At 40.3% G+C, this 23,942-nt stretch overlaps 1 protein-coding gene across 9 annotated transcripts; it reads left to right on the forward strand.

The window, feature by feature from the left end:
* The first annotated feature begins 398 nt into the window (after positions 1-398).
* On the forward strand, positions 399-23,053 carry ARFGAP1 (ADP ribosylation factor GTPase activating protein 1). Of its 9 annotated transcripts, XM_035343861.1 has the most exons (15): positions 399-519; positions 2,125-2,126; positions 3,484-3,547; positions 4,443-4,552; positions 6,028-6,199; positions 7,060-7,160; positions 7,913-8,002; positions 8,708-8,804; positions 11,228-11,284; positions 11,616-11,648; positions 12,971-13,000; positions 14,845-14,901; positions 16,875-16,934; positions 18,062-18,138; positions 18,594-23,053. In XM_035343861.1, exons 3-15 carry the CDS (start codon positions 3,488-3,490, stop codon positions 18,946-18,948), a joined length of 1,299 nt encoding a protein of 432 aa, XP_035199752.1. In that variant the 5' UTR covers positions 399-519; positions 2,125-2,126; positions 3,484-3,487; the 3' UTR covers positions 18,949-23,053. The 9 variants fall into 9 exon arrangements, with proteins under 9 accessions (XP_035199752.1, XP_035199751.1, XP_035199748.1 ...); XM_035343860.1 differs by lacking the exon at positions 2,125-2,126 and having other exon boundaries at positions 399-549; XM_035343857.1 differs by lacking the exons at positions 399-519; positions 2,125-2,126 and adding an exon at positions 2,877-2,897 and having other exon boundaries at positions 7,916-8,002.
* The last annotated feature ends 889 nt before the right edge of the window (positions 23,054-23,942 follow it).

Genomic DNA, 23,942 nt, shown 5'->3' on the forward strand with positions numbered 1-23,942 from the left:
GGTCCCGGCCCCGGCTTCCCCCCCCCGGGCTGGGTCCCGGTCCCGGTCCCGGCCCGTCGCGGGTTAAGGCCGGGCCCCACAATTCCTCGCGGCCCTGCAACGTCGCCGGCCGCGGCGGGGGCAGCGGCTGCGCCGTGAGGCGCCGGGCGGGACCGGGATCACCGGGGGTGCCGGGGCCGGCTTCCCGCTGCGTTCCCCGGGCCTCCCCCGAGCCCCTTCCACAGCTCCGGGGCCGCCCAGGTCCGGCCTCGGGGCCCCGCTGCCCCGGCAGCGAGCGGCGGGCGGGCGGGCGGGGAGGCGCCGGGAGCCCGCTGGCGTGGCAGGGGGAGGCGTTGTGCTGCTGCGAGCGGCGTCCGGTTTTCATCTCTTTTATCTATTTTATTTATTTTTTTTCCTAGAAAGGAGAAGCCGCGCTGTGCTCGCGGGGAACCTGGCCATGTTCTGAGGCAGCTCTCCAGGATTCGCCGCGGATCCGGCTAGCTCGGTTCACGGTTAGCCTGAAAATATCCTGAAAATATCGCCAGCCCTTCGTCCGCTGGGAAGCTTATGGTAAGGTGGCGGTGGGTGCGAGAACACGGGGCTGCAGGCCTTTGGTAACGGGTATACTGCCACGTCAACATGCATATATGTATGTGAATATATATATATATGTAATATAAATTGAAGTGAACTATGAATAGATAAATACATACATATGGATCGTGCCTGCTCCATGGAATTTGGTTAAAAAACTTCTTTCAGCCAGCAAAGCCCCTGTGGTCTTTTCCCCCGGTGGGACCTGCCGGGATCCTTGAGGCACACAAAGTCACGCAGGGGCATCGCGCGCTTGGTGAATCACGGAGCTCGATGCAGGCCCCCTGTGTGAATTTGCTGCTGCATCAGAGGAGCAAAGTCCCTTTACAGCTCACTTCGACTTACGTGTACGGTGCCACTCCTGCCTTTATGCATGCTTTTAGGGAACTAGACGTTCCTCACATGGAAGCTCCTATGGTGCGCGTCTAGTTTTGCTCCAGAATTGTAGGATCATTAAGGTTGGAAAAGACCTCCAAGATCATCTGGTCCAACCATAATCAGGTTGTTTGACGGGGAAGTAACAGCATGAGGTCAACTGGTCTGAAGCTGGATGTTTCCACCTTGCAACCCTTAGTCCAAGATACTGATATTTTCAGTGAAAATTTATTCCTGAATTAATTGTTTTGTTTACTGCTCATGAGCGTTTACATGAGATGGAAGTGCTCAGTACTTATTTAGGCTGTCCACCCAGTTTTTACGTGGATGTTTACTGCCTGAAAGTTAAGCTGCTGTTAAGGTGATGGGCCTGGTCAACTCTGTGGCTCAGGTCAACTGTGATAATTTGATCACTTTCAATTTTGTAGTGAAATAAAGCTGAAAGTAGACTAGGCTCTAAAACAATTACGTGCTCTTACAAAACTTGGAGCTTGACTTTTTTTTTTCTCCCCACATCCTTGTCCCACTTCCTTTCATTTCCAAATGATGGGGTGGAAGAGAGGCGAGACGCTGGTGGCTGTAGTTATCCCCTCCTTTTCATGGATGAAGTGGTCGTGGTGAAACTCTGCCATCCCACCAGAGACACCTGGGGGCTTGATTAGGGAAGCTGGTGTTTCAAGGGTGGGCATGTTTTCAATCTGAAGTTGGCCAAAGGTATTTTGGTAAAAGGATTTCATTCAAAAAAGCAGTTATGGCAGACCCAAGGGCAGTTGTTTCCTCTGTCAGCTTGGAGGGTAATTTTACTCATTAACCATTAATTACAGTAATCTATTCAGTCTAAAACACTTCTTTCACAGTTTATCTGGTTTTGTTTAATAGAAGTTAATTGAAATAGGAATCATTATCTAAAGTTCAGTGAAAACACTGTCCCTTAAGTTATACAGAATTAAGCGCTTGTCAACAAAATGTTTACAAAGGAATCAGTGCTTTAGACAAAGGCAGTGAGTTCTGCTGCAGATAACTTCCGCTTTTAATTGTAATAATGCGTAGGTAAGATTTTGAGGATATTTCTTTCCAAACCATGCTGTCTTAGCTGGTGACGGGTGTAATTGTATTTGCGCTGTTCTATTGCACTGCTGTGGCTGGGATCCACAGGAAATCTGTTTTGCTTTACAGCTGTGTAATAAATTGACACTGTCACATTCTACAAAATTAACGTTAACTTTTCTTACTTGTAGGGTTTTACTCTTTTTTTTAAAGACTTCCTTTTCTAAGAATATTCTCCTTCCCTCCTCTGCTGCGTTGCAGTGATTGTTTGTAACTTCATCATTTACCTTTTAAAATTACCACGCAGTTATCGATCCCTTTTATAATTTGAGATCTCACGACTTTAGTTAAATAGCGCAGTGAACAAATGCCAAACACTTGCATAGAAGCGAAGATGCTTCTGCCTCTCAGACCAGGATTTGGTAGAAACGCTGACCTGTTATTTTTTGCATTGTGTCTTGGCTGACCAATAAGCTTGGCATTCAGTAGCTGGTGCTGTTTCTAGTCAGCCTGGTGACTTCTGCGTGTTTTATTACATCTTAGAGGCTCCTTCTATGGAGTAGAAGTGAAAAAAGCCACTGGAAGTAAAAAAGGAAGAAATGTTATTTAAAATTCATTTAAATATTGTACTACTGAATAGCTGGAAATGTGATTTCATTTCTTATCTTAACTTGCAGTCTTTTGCTGCATCCTACACTGCATTTCTTTCAGTCATGAGTGTTTTGTGTCCTTTGTTTTTTCCAGGCTGTATACTATGAGTCGCATCTCTTTCTTAATGTGAATTTTATCTGTAGCTTGCCATTGCTCCCTGCTGCTGCATTTCACGCTTTGTAACAAATAGAGTAAGATGGTGTGGTCTGCCAGCCAGAGATGACTTTGCTGGAATTACAATTCTGTTTTGTGTAAGAGACCCCAGTAATTGCCTTATTTTGTCAGAATTTCCTTGATAAGGAAACTCAATCCTTCTGGTAAATCAAGATTTTTTTGTTTGTCTTCTAATAGAGTGTTCTTTTAGCAATGTGTTCAGCGCTATTAAGTGCAAGAGTCTCTGTTATTCTCTGCTTAGGTCAGTCTATTTGTATGCATATGATCCCATGTAATCATGAATGATAAAAAAGCGCTCTCAGAAAGGGTGGTGGATGGCTCTGGAAGCAGCGCCGCTGGCTGTTTTGATGGGACACTTGCCATAGAAGGAAGAGTTCCACCATTTATCCTCCCCCTGCCTTTTCAGCTATGTTTGAATTATAGCCTTCCAGCAAGTGAGGTAGGATGACTAAAATTCCCCAAAGTGGATGAAGTAAATGGAGAAGTAAGATTGTGGGTTTTTCTTTTTCCTTTTTTTTGTTTTCTTTTTTCCCTGTAATTGATTATGATTCATTGGTTTTGTTCGTAAGCTCTTTTTCATAGAGATCATGCTTGTGTGGCGCTGAACATCTTACCAGTATCGTACCCTTTAACATGACTCACGTTTTGTTTTTTCCTTTGTAGAATCATGGCGAGTCCAAGAACAAGGAAAGTTCTTAAGGAAGTCAGAGCACAAGATGAGAATAATGTGAGAAAAAATCATAATCTTTAGTTTCCTAGAATTGAATTTTTATCTACTCCAGGTGTATGTTGCTGTCCAGAAGAGTTAACCCATTTACAGCACTTGTATGTCTAATGGTAACATAGAAATGTGGATGTCTCATATTTGTTGGTTCTAGTAACTTGTATTCATATGTATTGTAACGCATGGCTGTATGTTTGGTGCAAGTCTTTCAGAGATTCTAGGAGTGCTGTAACCCTTAGTTCCTGAGCAAGTGATGTCTTGGGCATAACTTAATTAAAACTGTCTATTTCAAGTGGCTTGATAATCCCTGCCCACGGACAGGTTCATTTTTGTTTACGTATTAATTTTTGACTGGTGATTGCATTCATAAGAACTGAAGATATTGTGGTGTGTGAGCAAAAAGCTATTACAAAAGAAAGCCAAGCTCCATTCTGATCTGCTGTCATTTTGCAATTTACTGCCATGCTGTAGTACCTCTGAATGAAAGCTTCAAACTTTAAATGTTTTGTTTGGATTTTGCCAAGTAAACTTCAAGAATTCGGTTTGGTTAATTTCCTTTCATTCAAAACAATCTGAGTATGAAATCAAAATGACTTTTTTGTGCATTAATTTCAAGTCACTAATTTGTATTTCCCTCCTGGTGTTTGGTACTTGGTAGAGTAATTTTACAATCCAGTTCGGGTTAAGTTAATGAGTATTTCTTTCCATTCAGCATGAATAAATATTTAAAGAAAGCTTCTACTCAAAGGAGAGGTGTTTCCAAACAAGCAGCTCTCCCTTCTGAATTTATTTCCTGCGTGTGGTGTTTTCATGACTTGACATTTTGAGCTGTACTTTGAAAACTTCACGTGGGGATGGGTCGGTTACAAGCTAGAGATGACTTTTTTTCCTCTTACAGGTCTGTTTTGAGTGTGGTGCGTTTAACCCCCAGTGGGTGAGTGTGACCTATGGAATTTGGATCTGTCTCGAGTGCTCTGGAAAACACCGAGGCTTGGGAGTTCACCTCAGGTCAGCCCTTCAGGCTAAGTTGGGTTACCTTGGGGTGCGCTATGGCTGTGAACAGAACGGGTGGTTTGGGAGGGGTGTAGAATGTCTCAGTTTCAGCATTCCACAGGCAGTTTTGCCTCATGCTCCTCTCCAAAGTGAGCTTTACTCTCTGGGCATTCTCTGTAATTAGTCGGAGCACATACTGCATTGATGCAGCTGTGTTGGGCCCAGTTCTAGAAAGTGTCATCTCCAATTACACCTTGAGGTTGTGCTGGGGTGGTTGGCAACATTGCGCTAGTCCTCCTTTTTATTTTTTTTTAAATCTTGCATAATCTTCATCAATTAAAACTGAAGTAGTACCAGAGCAGCTTGAGAGTTGTGCAAAAACAGTCACAGTATGGTTGCAGAATGCTTCTGTAGTGTATACAAGCGTATAAAATCATTTTATTCCATTCAAGATATGGATTTTGTAATAGAAATGATACTTTTTTTTTTTTCCACTAAACTTACTTTACTGAGCCTGGACGCTGTGGAGTAAGAGCTGTTAAGTGTTGCAGGGACTCACAATATATAGTAGGGGCAGAACATGGCATAGCTTCCCAAAGAAGAGAGGTGAAGTCCAATAAGGAGATCACCGGAGCAAGGAGGCCATTCAGAATTAGGCGCTTTGCTTTTCAGGGAGGTGATCCTGAAGCTAATTAGTGAGTACAAATCGTGTAGGAAATGAGAGCGTGGGACATATTCCATGTGTTATATGAAAGAAAATACAAATTACTGAGACACAGATATGAGGAAGGGTATTTATTTTGGGACAAAAAGAAAGAAATTGGTCAACTTGCAAGTTTTAAAGACCCTCGTTGAAGAGGATGATTCATTTTTTTTTTTTTTTCCTCTGTGACTTGTATTTAACAGCAGGGCTTTTTTACTACAGATTAATGAGCAGTAAGTAGCAAGAATTTATGCCCCAAAGCAGAGTTGGGATGTTAACTGCAGTCATAAATGCCTGGGATGAGGTCATGGTAAATGTTAGTGCAGGCTGTTGGAGACAGCTGAGTTGTCGGTACCTGATGGTTATTACGAGCAGAAGCGTGAATGGGGCAGGAGGTGTACTTGCAGATTACCTGAGTGTAACTGTGAAAACATGAAAACAGACAGGAAAAGGAAATTTCAGAGTAAAGAAGTATGGGAGAAGTTTTCTTTTATATAGTGCAGTTTCTTTTATAAGCTTGCTGGAGAAAGCGTTTTTTTTCTGTTGCTTGCCTTCTCCTGACAGTCTCCTTTAAGTGCCAGAAGTTTATTTTTGTTCATTTCAGTGAGAATTTGACCACCTCTTTAAGATGCTCTTTCTTTCTTTACTTTGAAAGTGTTTTTTTTTTTTTTTTTTAACATTTCTGTACACCCAACCTTTGATCTAGATTGCAATAAGTTCTTTTTTGTCCCAGCCAATGTAGCAGGAAATAATAACAATCTGCGATTTTTATTAAATTGCTTTGCAGTTTTGTACGCTCTGTAACTATGGACAAATGGAAGGATATTGAGCTGGAGAAAATGAAGGCTGGAGGTAACAGCAAATTTCGGGAGTTCTTGGAGTCTCAAGATGACTATGATCCCTGCTGGACAATGCAAGAGAAGTACAACAGCAAAGCTGCAGCTCTCTTTAGAGATCAGGTAAGTACAGGGGTGTGTGTCCTCATCCCATGCTATCTGGGATAAAACCTCCAAGTGTTTTGTCAGCACTTGGTGTTTAAAGGTTGCTGGTAAGTGTTCTTATGTGTGTGGCTTATAAAAAAAAAACAAACAAAAACGACAAGTTGAACTCATGAGCTTAGAGACTTAGAAGGATACTGCATTTTTATGCTGACCCTGCCACTGAGGTGGTAGGAAGGTACATTCGGTGTTCACGGGTACTTGTGCAGCTTTGAGGTTTGTTATGTGCATTGTCTCTTTGCTTCTTCAGAAGTTGCAAGGGATAAGAGACAGCTGGCTGAAAGTATCTTGGTGAAGGCAAATAATTCTGAAGTTCTGTTCTGTAGGCCTTTTAAGCATGCGAAGTGGGGATCTGTGGAGTTTTTGTGGCAAGGCCATTACTTGACAGCTACGACTCGTCTTGGGGGAGCGGTGTAGGGGAAAGAAGTGAAGTTTGAGTTCTTTGAAGTAGGCATAGAGGATATTTAAATTCTGCATTTGTGTTTTAGCCACCCTATAGAAGAGTGTAAATCCAACTGTCTCCATTATTAGGAGATCGGAGCTTGATGTCTCTGAATTTAGTCTTTGCTTTTCAGATCAAACAGACCAGTTTGGAAAAAGGTGCTGAAAGTTATCTGAAGTAAAACCAGTGTTCAATTTAACATTGCTAGCCTAACATTCAAAAGAAAAAAAAAAAAAAAAGCAAACAGAGTTTCTTGTGAAAACAAATTAATTGATCTCTGTAACTGGCAGTGAATCGACTTGTTCTTGCTTTATAGGACCAGTGTATATCTCATGAAAGTTTGTACCCAGGATTTTGATTGTTTTCCTGCTCCTTTTAGGTTGCTACAGTAGCTGAAGGCAAGGAGTGGTCCATTGAAACTTCTCCTGCCAGGAACTGGACGCCACCTCAGCCTAAAACGTCTCTCTCTTCCACTCATCGGTATGTATTCTTGCTATATAATGGTGGTATAGCAACAGCAGGATCAAAAGCTGATGCTTGATTGTCTCCTGGTTTTATTCTGTTGATAGGGTTGGCTGAACAAGCATTTCTTTGCTTCCTCATATTCCTAAACTTTAGCAAGAGCCCTAATTTCTGTGATTCCCACTCCCTCCACCTTAATCTTAAAGAAATGTGGCAGAAACAGTTGAGTAAGAGAGGAGGACAAGACATACAGTTTTTCCCTTGACTTGTAGTGCACCTGAGATTCATCATTGTGTCAGTCATGCACAGTGTGTCACAGCCTTACCTTAACTACAGCTCTGCTCCAGTTCCTGATTGAGTGCTGGTGACAAAGAAGCACAGGCTTTTCCTTAAGGTGCTAATTACAAATCAGAGCATCAAAGCCGGACTGTGGTTTTGTTTTTCTGCTTCTGCACGTATGTTTGTTATTCCTTGCAGAAGGAATCAAGTTAACTGAAAAAGCAATTATAAATCAGATGGACGAGTGCTTTGTGCCTGGCCGTCATCCAGCAGGTTCAGTGGGCGAGCAGTGGTCTGAGTAGCGTAGGCTGTGTTGCTTTATTCATTCAATACTCCAGTGGCTTTTAGTGGTTACGTTACAGTTCCCTACTTGATAGACTAAAGAAATAATCAATTTTACGCCTGTGTTATGATGATATATGACAAGATGGAGTGCTGAGCTAGTAGTTTTTGCTTTACACAGTTTGATTCTTTTAAATCTTTCATTTCAGTAGTTCTGCTGGACAACCTCATAACGTAACTGCCTCTTCTGACAAGGCTTTTGAAGACTGGTTAAATGATGACGTCAACTCCTATCAAGGGTAATGCAATATTCATTAACTTCCTGTGTGCCTGGCCCTATAGTATTACAAAGAGTAGGATGTTACAGTGCAGCTCTGCAACTGTGATGCTGATTCACTGGGCTATACTAGTCAATAGTTGTTTTCTATTAAAAATATTTTGATAGTTTATGATGAGGGAAAAGAGAAAGGAAGAAGCTTTTAAATTTGTTTGTGTAACAAAAATGTTTGGATAGCATTCAGGAAAGAGCTAGTAAATCCAAATATTACTGTGGTAGGCTCCAAACTTTCATTCATTACATCCTTAATGTATATAGCATCTTACGGTGTTTTGGGTTAAATGGCGATGTTGATAAAGCTGACGCTGCTTTCCTCCTCATTCAATTTTCTTACATCTTCATTAAGATTTACTCAGATTTCTGATCTGAGTGATGTGTTGGAGAAACATTAAGAAGACATTTAGCTTGCATAGGAGACACCTTAATTTGCAAGGGTTCACCAGTGGATCTTTTTGGGTATTATGTCTCTCTGAAGTGGGTGGTTTTGTGTTTTTGGGTGCTAGGTGACTTAGGAGTTAAGTGCTCATGCAGATGTCAGCACTACCAGGCCTTTATTTTCGAAGTGTATTTTGAAGACTGTTAAATAATTATTCTTTTATACTTTTGTTTAATGATTTCAATGAATGTATGCTAATACAGATCCTATTTATTCATTTTCTTGTTGTAGTGGCCAAGAGAATCGCTACGTAGGGTTTGGAAACACAGTAACCCCTCCAAAAAAAGAGGATGACTTCCTGAATAATGCCATGTCTTCACTGTACTCTGTAAGGAAGCGTTTGAAAATTTCTGTGACTTGAAGTAGCATTTTATTCTGTTTCATCCTCTGTTACTGGAATTTAAATGGAGAAAAACTGAAGACTGCAAGTAGATAGAGAAAGATGTAGAGGACTAAGATTATTCTCAGTGTGAGGAAAATACTGGAGGACTTTAACAGGTGAAAAGAAGGGAACATTTTGAACAAAAGTTAAGCATCATGCCTGAGATCAGCTCTTTGAAATGAGGACATAGCAATGAATTAGGAGCTAATACTCAACAACCCTTGGAGCACAGAAAAACAAATACAAGTTTAACTTGACAGGATAATAGTAGTTGGGGTGGTAACGCTCCAAATAGATGAACTGTATTATGTTCACTGGAAAACAATGGAAACGTTCGTGTCTATGGTGTTAGAAGGCCTGAACAGTGATGAAAACATTTGAAATACTTTTGGCAGGGCATGAAGACCTAACAGCATATGGTCAAGCAGTTGTCATGATTGAAGTAGAGACGGTGAGAGATGTATTGTTGAAAGAACATGGGGAGTGAAGTCAGGTGTTTTGATACGCTGGAAGGTAACAGTGCAGGACAAAATTTGGCATTTGCAATCGCTTTGAAATGTAGTAAGGTTTTCTACCAGGGTTAGTAGTCGGTGGTCTTCTGTAGAGCATCATCATGTGAGTTGGATGAGCACGTGTTAATGTGCTTGGAAGTTGTTATGGGTGGTTACAAATCTTTAAATTTGAGCAATTGGGCTTTGGAACAGACTTCTGGTTGTAGTTAACAGTGAGGAAAAAATCAGGATTTTTAAAGATGTATCTGGTAAAACATAAGGGTCTAGATGCATGTGACAGGGGACTGAATTACCCATTGAGCACACTACAGTTCTGTCTTCCTCTGCAGCTGGGAGGCATGTGAGGAAAAACTACTAAATTATTGTAACTGACACAAATTTTTAAGTAATTCCCTCAGGAGTCTTGACTAGTGTAGTGGAGTACAGTCTGAATATCCAGTCTCCTCTAGAACATAACAGAAAAAGGTAACGCCTGAGCCTTTGAATGGTATTCCAGGTGATCCTATAGGATACTTACATGTCTGCTGAATATTTTCTACTTACGTCATAAACTGGAGGCCAGAGAGTTACAATTAGAAACCACGTCTATAATGGATTGCAGATGTGCTAAGACAGCAAGAGTTGGTATTGTGTTGTCTGAGGTGCTGTCAACTATTACTTGAATATATGATCTTAGTGAAGCTTACGATGAAAATGCCCTCTTGTGACCACAGATGCATACTACAGCGTAATTTTAAGACACATTATACATCCTAGTGATGTGTATAATTATGCACATCCTTCTGATGTGTATAATTATTTTTCCCCAAGCATGCTACGTCTACCTATATACATTTATTTTCTACCGCTATTGTATTGGAGCATTTCTGTTTTCTGTGTTTCTAATTCACCCTCACTATGCTGTTCAACTCATTCTGTAACTGACAGACACAATTGCAATTTAGATTCAGTTTGAGGCCCATGCGATTGTACATAGCATAAAAACTACAAGACATCACCTTGCCTACAAAGAAAAAATCCTGCTATATATCTGCATTATTATAAACAAAGAGAACCACAGACGTATTAAATGCTTATTTCTGGGTTTTGCTCATCAAATATGATTTATTTTCACTTGCTTTGCTGGATGGTTTCTGGATGAATGCGTTGCTAACAAAACATGAAATCGAAACAGTTGAGAAATGATTTTTGATGATGTTGTTTAAAAAAATAGAATTGCTTTCCTGCTTCATTTTCTTTTAGTTTCTTTTCTTAGCATCTGACAATTGTTGCTTAGAAGAAAACTTTTCTTGCTCATTATATAAAAGTCTGCTAAGAAATGGCCAAATCTTGACTGTGATGGTAGGTTTCAGATCTTCCAAGAACCAAAGAGACAATGAAATTTTGCTTTTTTTTTAAAGCTGCAGTTTGCAAGAAGTGAGCAGTTGAAGCTTTATTTGCGGCTTCATATTTTGATTGATTTTAATTTTTTTTCTCATTCAGTGCTTATTGTTGAAGTGCTAATCTCTGATTAGTAAGGTTTTAATATGTTTTTACGTTCCCATACTTATCTTGAGGGTGGAAGATTTTTTTCATGTAGTCATTTGTAGCAGAAAAAACATAACAAACTCAGGTTCCTTCAAAGTGCAGCCATCACAGTGTTTTGGCATGAATAATTTAAGTTTGTTGGTCTGTTACAGACCCCTGTGAGACTACCATTTTTGTTTTCACTAGCAAGTAATTCTTATGACCGTGGGGCAGACTGTATTGGAGAACATTTTGGCTTAATTTAGCGTGTGATAGGCAACAATCAAGTGTTCACTATTACTAGTATTAGCATTCACGTACAGCTTACCACGTTCTTACTTTCTTTTAAAGGGATGGAGCAGTTTTACAACTGGAGCAAGCAAGATTGCCTCAGCTGCCAAAGAGGGTGTAAGTAAATACAAAATATTTCAGTGTAATTCTTGTAAACTAAAAGAGGTTCCATTATTGTGATCTGACTTCTTGTAGGGATGTATCTTTAAAAGTATTAGCAAGATAGAGTAAATTCTGCTCTATTTATCTTTGCCTATGCCATATGAAATAGTTGCACAGTGAATGTTTGTCTCTGCCTTAAGTATTTCTCATGTTTCTATATAATCATCTTTCAAAATCGTAAATTTTCCATTCAGCTTGGAAAGGATCACACAGCATTTCAAATGTGTGTTTACTAAGAATAAAACCTTTCATTTTAAAATTTGAATGCATTTACTTCTTTCCACAGGCTACCAGATTTGGATCTCAAGCAAGTCAAAAGGTGATGATAAATTTAACTCGGTCTTACTGACAATAATTGGCTTTAAATGTCACGCATTTGCCTGTACCAATTTATTCAGATTCTTGTGTTTATCCTTCACGGTGCACAGCAATTTTTAGGTTCTTGCTTTTATTTTCGTGGGAATTGTAATCAACTACTGTGATCAAACTAAGCAGGAAACAAACACTGATAGCCTGCTGTGTTTGTAGCTGTCAGGTGTGTTCAGTAGGCAGTAAAATGAAATGCTTCAGTTCACGTTTGCGGATGTGAAATACCCATATTTTTGTGAAGCTTAAATGCTGTCTGTCCTAAAGTAGTTTTATTCTCTAGGTGAACTAATGTAAAGCAAGCCATTCCTAAATCCTAGTAAGATGCTACAAATGTGAACTGCTTAATATTGTTAAGGTAACTTGCTTGGGTGCATTTAAAAAAGAGTTTCTAAAAACATCTCCTCCTTCAAACCAAAGTTAAAGCAGAGGCAGCTAGACTTGAATTATGCAGAGCTGTGACATAAGCAAGATCTGTTTGCATAGAAAAGATTTAAATTCAAATGTGAAAATCTGGAAGATAATAGGATTCTTAAAGTTCCAATGCTCGGAGAGAGAGGGCTTGTATGTATGAATATATTTTATAGGGTGGTACTTTTAACTGTGACTCCCCTTACATGCATAGCTGTAGCCTGGGATGCTTTCTGATACAGCTAGGATGCTATTGTGCAACACGAATATGAAATTGCAGGTGTTGGTGTTCGAGCAGGAGATGCATGCAGTAGGATATCAGTTCTCTGCCAAACACCTACATGTTTTTCAAGATTAACACAAATGTCCCGTGAATGCACCCAAACTCGATACTTAAAAGCTTCTAAAATATTTGCTGCTTGGCTTACCTAAGAAAAACATGTTATACAAGTCTGCCTTCTCCACTCCATCCAGCAATTTCTCTTTTAGAAAGCTGTTCTTCCTTTACTTTTATTAACACGTAAATAAAATGTTAAGTGTAAAAGCTTATCACATCTACTGACAGTAACCACAGCACTATGGTGCCCTGGAGCCTAAGCCGTGTTATTGAAGCTTAAATTTTGTTCTTGAAACATCTGTTCTATTGCTCTGTGAAACGGATTTAACATCTTTTTGATATAATACTTGACTAAAAGTGTATTTAGTGTGCAGTGACCTAACGCACGCACTGTTTGTATTGTCAGTAGATGTTAAGTTGAAGAAGATTCATGCTATTTAACTTGCCTAAAACAGTGCTTCCAATTTTTTGCTAAAAGCCGCTTCTTCTACCTTCCTTGCTCTTTCTCTTTTGCTGTCTGGGTAAAGTTTTGGGGCTACAAGCAGCAGCCAGAGCCGGTAACGCCCTCACATATGTTCTTGTGCATGGACTCTTTGTCACTGTTCGTGCTGAATATGCTCATTTGCTCTTGAGCTGTCTTTTTTTTTTTTTGCCTTGAGTCAAGTCTGTTTAGAATGATTTTGTGTGTTTCATCTGGTAATGTTTCTTCAAACCTACTTAAGATAGGCTAAAATGGATAGAGATGTCCAGGCTCTGCACTCTCAGAAAGCATTCTGTACTTCTTTCCATGCTCCTCATAAACAGCGATTCCAGGATTTCCTTTTGCATGTCTGATCGAGGAATGCAGGATACACAGAACTACTCCGGGGTGTTGCTTGAAGGCAATCTCTTTAATAAATGCACCATTACGTAGTGTTTGTAATGGCGTGTAAGGTGCTATCCTAAATTCAAAAACAGTAAAGATAGAGAAATGATTTGGAAGGAAACGTGACTACCCAATCCTCCCTGTGCTGTGTTAATGAAATTAAGTGGTTGAGTAAATGGGTTTATACAAGAATTCTTCTTGATACTAGCAATAGTTTTACTTAGCACAGCTCAACTGTTGGTATATTATACTTTCTATTCTGTGACACAAACAGTCAGTTTGGCAGGTTCAATAGACTCCAAGGGATTTATCGTTGAAAAATCCTATTCAATCCCCTTTCCTGTTTTTCTTGAACACTTTCTTAGCCTCACTTCCAGCGTAGACAAGCCTTACGTGATTTACATTTCATTTTTCTTACTAGATAGAAATGGGGTTAGCTTTTTCCTTTGTCTTCTCAAATAATTTTTGAGCTGGTAAGGACCAGAAGTATTGGAGATAATGGTGGTTGGGTAGAGGGGAGATCCTAGCACTGATGGGGCTAAGGGAAGGGCTTTTTAGACACCTGGGAATTGGTGGAGGAAAGATGTTCATAGCTGTTCCATCCTGGATGGATGGGTACTCACACCCTAACCAACGTTTTTCAGGTATAGGATGTAAACCTGTAAGAAATTAAACGTTATTAGTCTTTGCTAGTGGTTGGGAATGATGTTTCTCTGGCAAGCAAGTTGGCCCTTTTGGACTAATTACTTGAATTGAGAAATTAGTCAGTATAATGTGGCAATTCTGAAGAGAAGTTTAAATCAATCACAGGCCTATTATGGTAGTAGGGAAAGGAATGGTTTCAAATGAAATATTTGCAAGCCTTGCTGTCTCTGTCAGTATCATCATTTTGTGTCTTGCTCTGTAGGCTCACATTTTACAACATGCCTCTAAAGTGCAACATGCTTGTGCATCTTCTGGACTGTAATAGATTTCTGAAGTTCAGTTTTCTCCCTCTGCATACCTGGAGCCTTAAAAGAGACTTTAAGTCTTTGTCACAACCTTGCCTCTTGTGTATTGCTTGGAAACAATTGAGTTGTTACTAATAGATGACAACAGCAGCACTACAAGACAGAAGAATTGGTGAAAAATGGTCTGAAAAAATCTAATTCTACAAGTAGTGTCATGGAGGGGAGTGGGGAAAAAGGCACCTGAGGTCAGTGCTTCCGAATTCTCAGCAGCAGGCAGAGAGAGGAGTCCCCTCTTCCAGGCTGTTGCTGGTTGAACCATTGCTTCTGCTTCCAGTGCAAGGTCAGATTTTGCTTGGGCTCTGGGCATCTCCAGCAACCTCCTGCCATGTGCATCTGTGTCTGTTCTCTGCAGCACCGTGCTGTGTGTGCTTTCAGCTCATTCTGCTTGTACAAATCAAAGCTCAAGGCTTCATGTTCTTTTTGGAGACACCGCTGAGAAACTACTCTGCAGAAAAAGTTGGCTGTGTTTTGTTTTTGTTTTAAGGAAAATATAACTGACTGACTTTTTGTTTTTGCTTTTAAATAGGCGTCAGAGTTAGGTCAGACATTAAATGAAAATGTTCTCAAACCTGCACAGGAAAAGGTAACTTTGGATCTAGTAAATTACTTACAGAACATGATAACAATGATTTAGGCAGTGATTGTTTCCTACCGACATAACTGCCCAAGTTGTCAGTGTCTTTTTTTTCCATAAACTAGCACAACAGTGAAGGGGAAACATCAAATAACTCGGACCTAGTATGTCAGCAAGAAAGGTTAATGGATGTATTTTCCCTTGCCAATATTTTCCATGTCCACAAGATTGTTAAATTCTTTACTATTAGATGTTCTTCTTTAGATTTCATGGTTTCAAAATGGAAGATGTGCTAAGATGAAAATACACCCTAAATGGGTAGATAAATCAGTTACTTTTTTATTATTAATATCTTTGGGCGTTAAGTTTATAGTATTTTCCCCATCTTCCTCTCAGCATTTCTTTAAATTTAGCTAAGCATCTTTGAGCCACTACAGTTCATCTGCTGCCTCATCAGAGGCAGTAGAGTTCAGAGCAAAGTATGTGTTTCAGGTGAATGGGGACAGTTTATCAATAGAAATAAAAAAATGTTTTTGCAACTTTTGTTTAGTATTCGTTCAGAACCTTCTGGTAGCTAATACCAAGTTTTGCTTGTGTTCATAAGGAAACCGTGGTCTGAAATAAAACCCTGATTTAGTTCTAGTTGTGCTGTTTCCAGAAAACTGAGATAGTCTGAAGAAGGTTTGTTTTATCTTCCTCTTACGGCGGTTAGTGACCAGGAACATGTAGCTAATAGCGCTTCCAACAGCAGTTATGTGGAAAGCACACATACCTGGGGAAATAAAGACAGGCGGTAGTGGGCATATTAAAAACCCAGGAAGGTCGGTCGTCATAAGTCATTAGTGATAGCTGGTAATGCCATTTTAATTAAGGATTCACCCTAGTGTCAAATGTTGCCTTCCTGTTTCGTATGTTCAAAGAAAAGAGAAAAGAAGATAGTGCATCTTTCCCATTTGTCATGCGTTTGTTCTGTGCTTCTAGAATTTTGGATCAGCTCCAAAATTCTGATGAAGTCATTTTTGAGAATGTTGTGATCTACTTACCTACGTACCTTTGCCCAAAACGTATCAGTTGATAAAAACAGTTAACGTTGCATTCATAAGAGAAGCGATGCCACCACTTTAAGATGTGGATTAACTTTGCATTTGAAAAGTGTGATTTAATCACATAACAGAATACTATTGCATTACCTTTATTAATTTAATATTCTTTACATAGCATTTCAAATCACTGGAGAACACTCTAATTGGTTTTGCATTCCCTAGAATTATCCACAGTTCATTGCAGAATGCTTAGAAACGGTATTTTTAGGGTAGGTTTCCTTGAGCTGACTTATTTTATAGGACAGTTTAATGAGGAACACTGGACTCTACATTTTAAAAAAAAAAAAAAGGCATTATTTCCCTTAGGAGGTTGTGCTGCTAGTTCTTAGTGTCTGAGGTATGTATACAGTAGTTCCTGCCTGACACACACAGGATTACACAAAGTCACCTGCTTTGGAACAGCTGCCATTTATTAATCGGTGACAGACACCAGTTATTTTCTGGTTAACCTAAATTCAAAGCCCTGTTAGTATTTACATAAGCACGTATAAAAGATTTTGAATAAAATGGATCTAATAGGTTTTTGATCTCTCCAAAGTGTGTCCTTTTGTGTAGTAAAATATACTTAAAAAAATGTCAAGTTGGCAGCTTTTTGGTTTCTTTTTCTTTATGCTCAGCATTAGTGTGATGATACCTTCCTCAGGTTCAATGTATGTCAGTAATACGTTCCCCCAGACTTCAGAGGACTGAGCTTTGCTCCATTGGAGATCAGGGGATTTATGTCACTTAATCTTGATAGCTTTAACCTAAGTATATTTTTATTCACTTCAGTTTTTATTTTTTTAAACTTGGTTTTAGCTGTTACCACAAGTCAATTTGTCTGAAGGCTTCAACAGTACTTTGTTTTATGACTAATGACCAATGCTTTGATTCGTGTAGGTGAAAGAGGGGAAAATTTTTGAGGAGGTCACCGTGGGGGTGTCACAGTTGGCCAGCAAGGTACGAAGAGGCCTTCTTCCCTGTAAGGAGGCCGGACAGCAAGCCAGTCTCCATATTCTTATGAAGCGTTTTTAGTGAAATAAAACCACAACACAACTTCAGTCTGTACTTGTGTTGAATACAGATAAATTTGGACGATGCAACTTTCAACATGTAGTTCAGTATTTTAACAAGTACTCCACGGGTATGATTCAGTCCTCTCCTCGTAATGGTTTCACTGAGGACATGATGTGGAGCCAGAAGACAACCAGCATCCTAAACACAAAAATAAATGTCTGCTGTAGAATATGGAGACAGCTTGCGTTACGTTTGTATGGTTAAACTTACTAATGGCCTCTACCTTTTTTCTTTGTCTTCTTTTGCAATCATTGCTTGGTAATGTGGTAAGTGCTTTGTACAACTGCTAGGTACAGAAATCCTGCACAACCTAACACGCGTTTTGATAATTTGTACAATATTACTTAGGAAGATTCGCCTTTCAAGCACTAGAAGCTTTATCATGTAACAGTTTAGTGTCTTGAATGTTGGGAATATTTTAATAAAATAAGTTATGTTACCTGTTCTGCTTAGAGCCTGGCAACTTGAAATCTGAATTCTGGGGTTCTTCCTTCATATCTTTGACTTCCATGGATGTCACTTCAGAATTTGTGTTCCTAATCCAAAGCCACTCCAAAATAATAACCCTGAAAGGATTCTCCTAGCAGTCATATTCGTTCTAGAAGTCAACTTTTGGCCTGTTCACATGAGCATCAAAATAATGTAAAAAGGTAGATTATAAAACATTAGAAATATAAATAATCGTTAAATGAAACATCCAAACACCACTACTGTCATGAAATTTAATTTTATGTAAGATATAATTTCAGCGTTTTTGTCGAGAAATTATAGGAGAGAATTGAAAAGCTGTTAGTGACAAAAGTGGGTGAAAATGCTGAATTTTTGCTACTTCTCACAACTTCCAGCAGCATGGTTCTGTTACTTGTGTTCTCTTTGTGTTCTAAGTTGAGTGAAATTTATCATGAAATATTTTATCTTCATCTCAACAACTAATAGAATGTGTTGTGGATTTTGCTGTTGGACTTGGATGTTGGCTTGGTCCAGATGAATTGCGTGTTCTTCCTCTCTAGGTTCAGGGAGTTGGGAGTAAGGGATGGCGAGATGTCACCACTTTCTTTTCTGGCAAGCCAGATGATCATTCTGAAAGGTATTTCTTTTTGCTACTATTTTCTGCGTCCCTTCAAACACATAATTTTATTCTCCTCTGTATTCTCTGCAACATAATAGCACCAGGTATTTTTTAAATATGCAGAAATTATTCTGTCTTTTGGGAAAGCTTTGTAAGGAGTCCTTCCGTAATGTCATTCAGGGGCACATGAAGCTCTTTTCAGTCTGAGAGCAAAATAGTGTGCCGCACTTTGATTTTATGCCAAATGCACCACTGCCCTCGTATTGTAGGCTTTTACCAAAAAATCTGTGAACTAAAATATAAGCTTATGCCGTTCTGAACAGTGCATCTAGTTCTTCTGCCTTTGTCTTTAATTTTTGAGCAAAGGACAGTAGCATTATCATTTACCTTGTGGTCATTTCTGTTTACTGTCATGTCTGTCATAACTAATTTATTTCTCCCTTCCTTTTTGTCTCTGCCCCTGCCAATAAAAGACCAGCTGAGGGAGACAGCTACCAGAACAGTGGAGGGGAGGGCTACCAGAACAATGCTGTAGATCAAAGCTTCTGGGAGACCTTTGGCAACTCAGACCCACCGAAAGCTCATAAATCTCCAAGCACTGAGAGCTGGACCTATGTGGACAATTCCACAGAGAAGAAGAGCTCCGATAGCTGGGACGTGTGGGGCTCAGGAACAGTCTCCAACAACAAGAACAGTAACAGCGACAGTTGGGAAAACTGGGAGACCAACTGGGAAAACACAGGAGGGGAGAGCAAGACCAAAAAACCTCCTAAGGCCACAAAAAAAGCATCTTCAGCTGATGATGGGTGGGATAACCAGAACTGGTAGAACTGTTAACCTTGTTTTGCACAGCTAGGAAAGGGAAACTGTGCTGGCTGATTGAGGGGAGAAAGTTTTACACACAACTGGAGTATCTTGGTTGACCTTACTGATTTGTTACTTTTTGTGCTTTCCATTCATTCTCCTTTCCTTTTATCTCAGTTTAGGGGGGGAAAAAAAGTGTCTGAATCTTTTATTACATGAAGATGGTTCTTCCAGTTTTAAGGGTAGTGATTAAATACATATTCTCCTTGCACTATTGAAGCTGGGTACGCTGGCTTTAACAGCAACGTTCAAAAGAAAAATAAGTGCAAGCACACTTTCATGCCACAACCTTGCATGTGTAAGCTCACAGGTAGCCATCCAGTCTTCATATAATTTGAGATGACCTGAGGTGTTTAACGCAAACAAAGGACGGGCTGTATCTTGAAAAGATAGCCTTTAAAAAAGCAGACTGCAGTTGAATAGATCTAGTTCAAATGCCTTACGGATTGCTGTGACAGCGTGAGCTCTGGCAATTCGAAACGGTCGAGATACTTTTTATTGCAGCTTTGTTTTTAAACTTTTTGAGATTTTTAGACTTTACAAGTTATTTTCGCCCCTTAGAATTAGTAAGGAGTCTAGAGCTAGATGATTATTCGTGTAAACGCATCGTTCTGACAGCCTGTCAAGGGATATTCAGAATGGCTGCTCCTTGCCCTGTGCAAACTCTTAACCCTTAAGCAAGACGAGCAGCTCTCCTACACAGATGTAATGCAACGGTGTGTGTTCTTCCTTGCCTACACCCTTCCCACAGTTTGAGTATTTTGTAGGGTCTGTCTTTTCTCCCTTCTACCCGTCTGTTTTATCTATTGTGATAAAAATGAAATCTTTCTGCTGCTCATGGCCTTTCAGACATCTGTTTGGCAACTTGGCAGTGAAACAACTTTATTGAAAAAAATCTAGTAAGGAAAAAATGCACGGAAAATATGAGACCATTGAGGAGAGAGGCTGGCAGCAAGCCCCCTTCAAGATGAGTGGATGTCTGGATTTAATAGTAAAGCTTAATTTAAGCAGATGTTTTCCAAATTAATCTTTAATATGTTGAACTGTCTCTCTCTCTGTCATGTACTTCTCCACGTTTTCTTCCTGGACCTTGTTAAAGAAATACTATTTTGGAAACTTCAGAAACTCCTTGTCAGCATTAAGGGATGGAATAGAAGATGCAGTTGTGTCTCAGTTTTGACCCAGCAAGCTGCTTTGCATGATACAAATCATAACATTTACAGAAGATCTGTGACTCCTTTTAACAATAATGGTGTCCTGTGTATTCCCTTTTATTTTAGGGGGTGGATTGTAAATGTGCACTGCCTGAAAATAATCAACTCACTTAAAGTTTAAATCATGATATCATTGCATAGTCTGTATTGGTAGCGGCATGGAGTTCTTTACTGTGGGCCTTGTAAATCTTTGTACCTACCCAAAAAGCCTTTCGTTAAATTAGTGTATTGCTCAAGCAACTGATTGACCCAAGTTGTTGAAATTACCTCAAATGATGTTCCATTTTTTTCCTTGTTACAGAGGTTTTCAAGCATATGATAATGTCAGATAGCAAAAAGTAATGATATTCAGCAGATAAAAAAAAGCAAGAAGGGGAAAGAGAAGGGGAATCGTGAATCACCCCCAAAAGCAGCAGCTATTAAAGGCTTGCAGTCTGTGTCTGAAGCCTGATTCTGTATTTTTATTGGTATGATCCCTCAGATGGTCATCAGAATATTTTTCTGGTCTTCTCTAGCCCTGTCCTGTTAGGATTTTTTTTCTTTTCCCCCCTTGCTTCTATTGATACGATGGTCTCTGAAGCTCGTGCAGCGGGACGTGGTGCTGCTCGTGACCCAAGCACCAGTTTAGGCTGAGCCATGCGAGTTTCCTGAGGCATCCTTGCTGACATGCCGACCCTTTGGGAGCAGAAGAGGTGTGAGAGATCTGTTTACAATGCAGCTTGTGGTGCCATTGCAGAAGCTTACAGCCTTGACTATAACGCAAGGATTTTGTTCAGCTTTTTCTCCCATTATTCCTTTGTTACGGCTGTATTGCATGTCAAACGCAACGCAGTATTTTTATTATACCGCTGTTGCCTACTTGCCTGCTGCACAGCACGGACCTGTAATGCACATCTGCGAGGCGCTGCTGCGGGTCCTGGCTATCAGTCCCACTTTGTGAAGTGACAGCAAAATGCATCTGATGGGTTGCGTTGTCTGACTGCTGTCTGGAGTGATGCGAAGCTGATTCAGCTTCCTGTGTACAAATCCGGTGGAGTTTCTCTTCCACAAACCTCCTGAAATAGCCCGCAGCAGGGCAGGCCTTATTTCAGCCCAGCAGCGTTTATTTCGGTCGGCAGTGGTGTGACGTGTTTGCGATGTCGCAGCTGCGTGGTTTGCCTAGGAGAAAACTGGTTTATTTATACATCACTTGTAGCTATGATCGGTATGAGCCTTTGGTTTGTTCTTCTGGATTTATTTCTGTGTTTTTCAGACTTTATCTTCTGTGTTAAAGTAAATAGCCAGAGCCCTGCTGAGGTATTGCTTTGGGCAGTGATTTTTCTTCCAGTTCAGGAGGCAGTGGCCGAGCAGTTGCCTTCTCTCTTTGCAGTCCTGTAGAGACACGATGACTTGGTACAGCTCCCAGAAGGGTGCTAGTGGAAGAGACTAAAAACCAATATAATGGCATAAAGCGTAACTGCAGCCACAAAACCTATGTACCAAGTGGTTTCAGTTTGATGGGCGAATCGGTATTTTTTTATGATTCGTGTGAATCTGAATGTTTTATGATGTCTTCCAAAGAGGATGGAATGAGGGCGTTTTCTGTTACAGAGCCCCTGTTTCACTGGACTTTTTAATTCTCTTTTCTTCTTGTTTCTGAGTATGTGGTTCAGAAGCTTCTGCAGTTTGAAGTTGTGTGTGTATGGAGGGAGCATTTTTAATTGGACTTTTTAATCCCCCCTCCTCTCCCCAGCTGCTTTTTCAATTCTTTTCTCCTGATTGTGAGCATTGTAAACAGGCCCTGGTCACAGCTTGCTGAGGCTGCCTGTCTAACTGAAGATGTAGCTGTTGAATCTGAGTGAGTACACGGATTGGCAAAGCTTTGGTATGGCTGTGTGCGCTTCACCTTTTTGGTGGGCGAGCAGCTTTGCTTTCCTTCCAATCCCACACCATTTAGTAACAGTTCTAGATTGTCCAAGCGTTTGCCATGGGGAGAGTGCAGTAGGTGATACTGATACTGGAACAATTGGACATTGCAAGGTTGGATTTAAATTCCCTAATGTTTCAAACTGGTTTGTTCCTTTGTATGGCATCAGCTTTGGAAAATACAGAGCAGCTGGATTCCTGCAGGCAGACTGAAATCAGGGAAACATCAAGGCATTCATGCTACATGCTGCTTGCAAAGGAGTGAAAGAGTGTTCCCAACCAGGAACTGGGGCTAATCCTGGGGGTTAGAGATTATTTTAAAATAATTAATTGGTGTCTTGGTGCCTCTTAATAATCACGATGTTTTCAAGATGTGCGTGGCCAACTCTTCCTGGTGGTTTATACCTCAAGGGTAACGCTGCTGCTTTTATTTTCCCAGCCAGACTATGTAACATTCCATGGGTTCACAATGTATTTATGAGTGTAATGATCTGTGCAATAACATAACAAACGTAGGTATAACATTTGTTGTTCGCTCCAGGATGCGTTTAAAGATACAGTGGTCCTCTTTGAAAATTGCAGTCAACCAAGGTATTTCAGTTCTCACCTTGTTTTGGCAATTTTAAATTCCGCTAATGCTGTCAAGGAAAGCTTGAGCCATCAGTGATTTAAAGAGAAATGAAGAAACGTTCATGATGCCCATTATCAGAGTTTGATTGTCATGGTTCCCAGTGATCTCTAGTCGTCGAGCCCTTTTTCATTTTCATGCCAGCAGAAACCTGGTCAGTCTGGAGTGCTGTATCTTTAATTTTCCTGATGTGTTTTATGTGAAGTTCACAGGAATGGCAATTTCAGTGAACACTATTCATTGTTCTGTAGAGTGGTACCAGGCTTGTACTGCAGTGTCATCTTTTAAAGAGCATTATAATAAAGCAAAAAGATATGGAGCAGAGTGGTGTTTAGCCCTTTTTCAGGAGACTTTGATTACTTTTTTAAAACCTTGGAAAACTTAGCAGTTTGCATTAACGCAGCTGATGTGGCCTTCTGAATGAAGCAGTTCTTAGTATAGTTAGCATCACAAAGTCATCTCAAAATAGGGTGCTTCATAACTAAGAAATCAGCGAAGGATTGTGCCAATATCAGCATGGAACTGTCTCGGTGGAGAGAATAACTGCCCTTGGTCTGCGTGTTCAGTGCTGCCAGTGGTGAAGGAGAAAGGAAGCTGCCAGCATTGATGCCAGAGAACAGCAGGTGTGACACCGCTGTATTTCCTTGGACTTCATAGTCTGACTTTAAATACCAGTTTAAGAACCATTTGAATTAGGAACAGTTTTAAGATATTATTTGCCTCCTTATTTTTGAAGTGAACTATAAAACATAAAGTCGTTGCAAATACGTCCATGTTCAGGAAGATTTTAATAGCTTGTCTACAAATGCACTTAGTACAGGAGAAAAGGTAATTTTTAAAGCAGTCTGTCTTGCAAGAAGCCAGGTTCCTCCGACAATCCCTTCAGCTGGTGGCGATGCTTCACCCTCAGATCCCTTCACTTGCCAAACAGCCATCGGAGTGCTCCGGCTGATGTGTGGCTGCACCGAGCTTTATGGAAATTTAAAATCTCTAATGTCAGCAGGACTGAATCCTACTTGCCTTGTGGAAGGGATTGTATTGGCTTTCACGCAGAAGGGTGGACGTTTGGGTAGGTAACTGTGCTGCTGTCATTCCACTGACACGCTGTGTCTGTTCCTGCCCTACCATCCTGCGCTGGAGCTGCTCTGAGCGCTGGATGCAAAGCGTCCGGCTGGGACTAAAACCAACAGGATGTGCTGGTGCTGGAGGGG

The sequence above is a fragment of the Oxyura jamaicensis genome, chromosome 20 (assembly GCF_011077185.1).
Source record: "Oxyura jamaicensis isolate SHBP4307 breed ruddy duck chromosome 20, BPBGC_Ojam_1.0, whole genome shotgun sequence".
NCBI lineage: Eukaryota > Metazoa > Chordata > Aves > Anseriformes > Anatidae > Oxyura > Oxyura jamaicensis.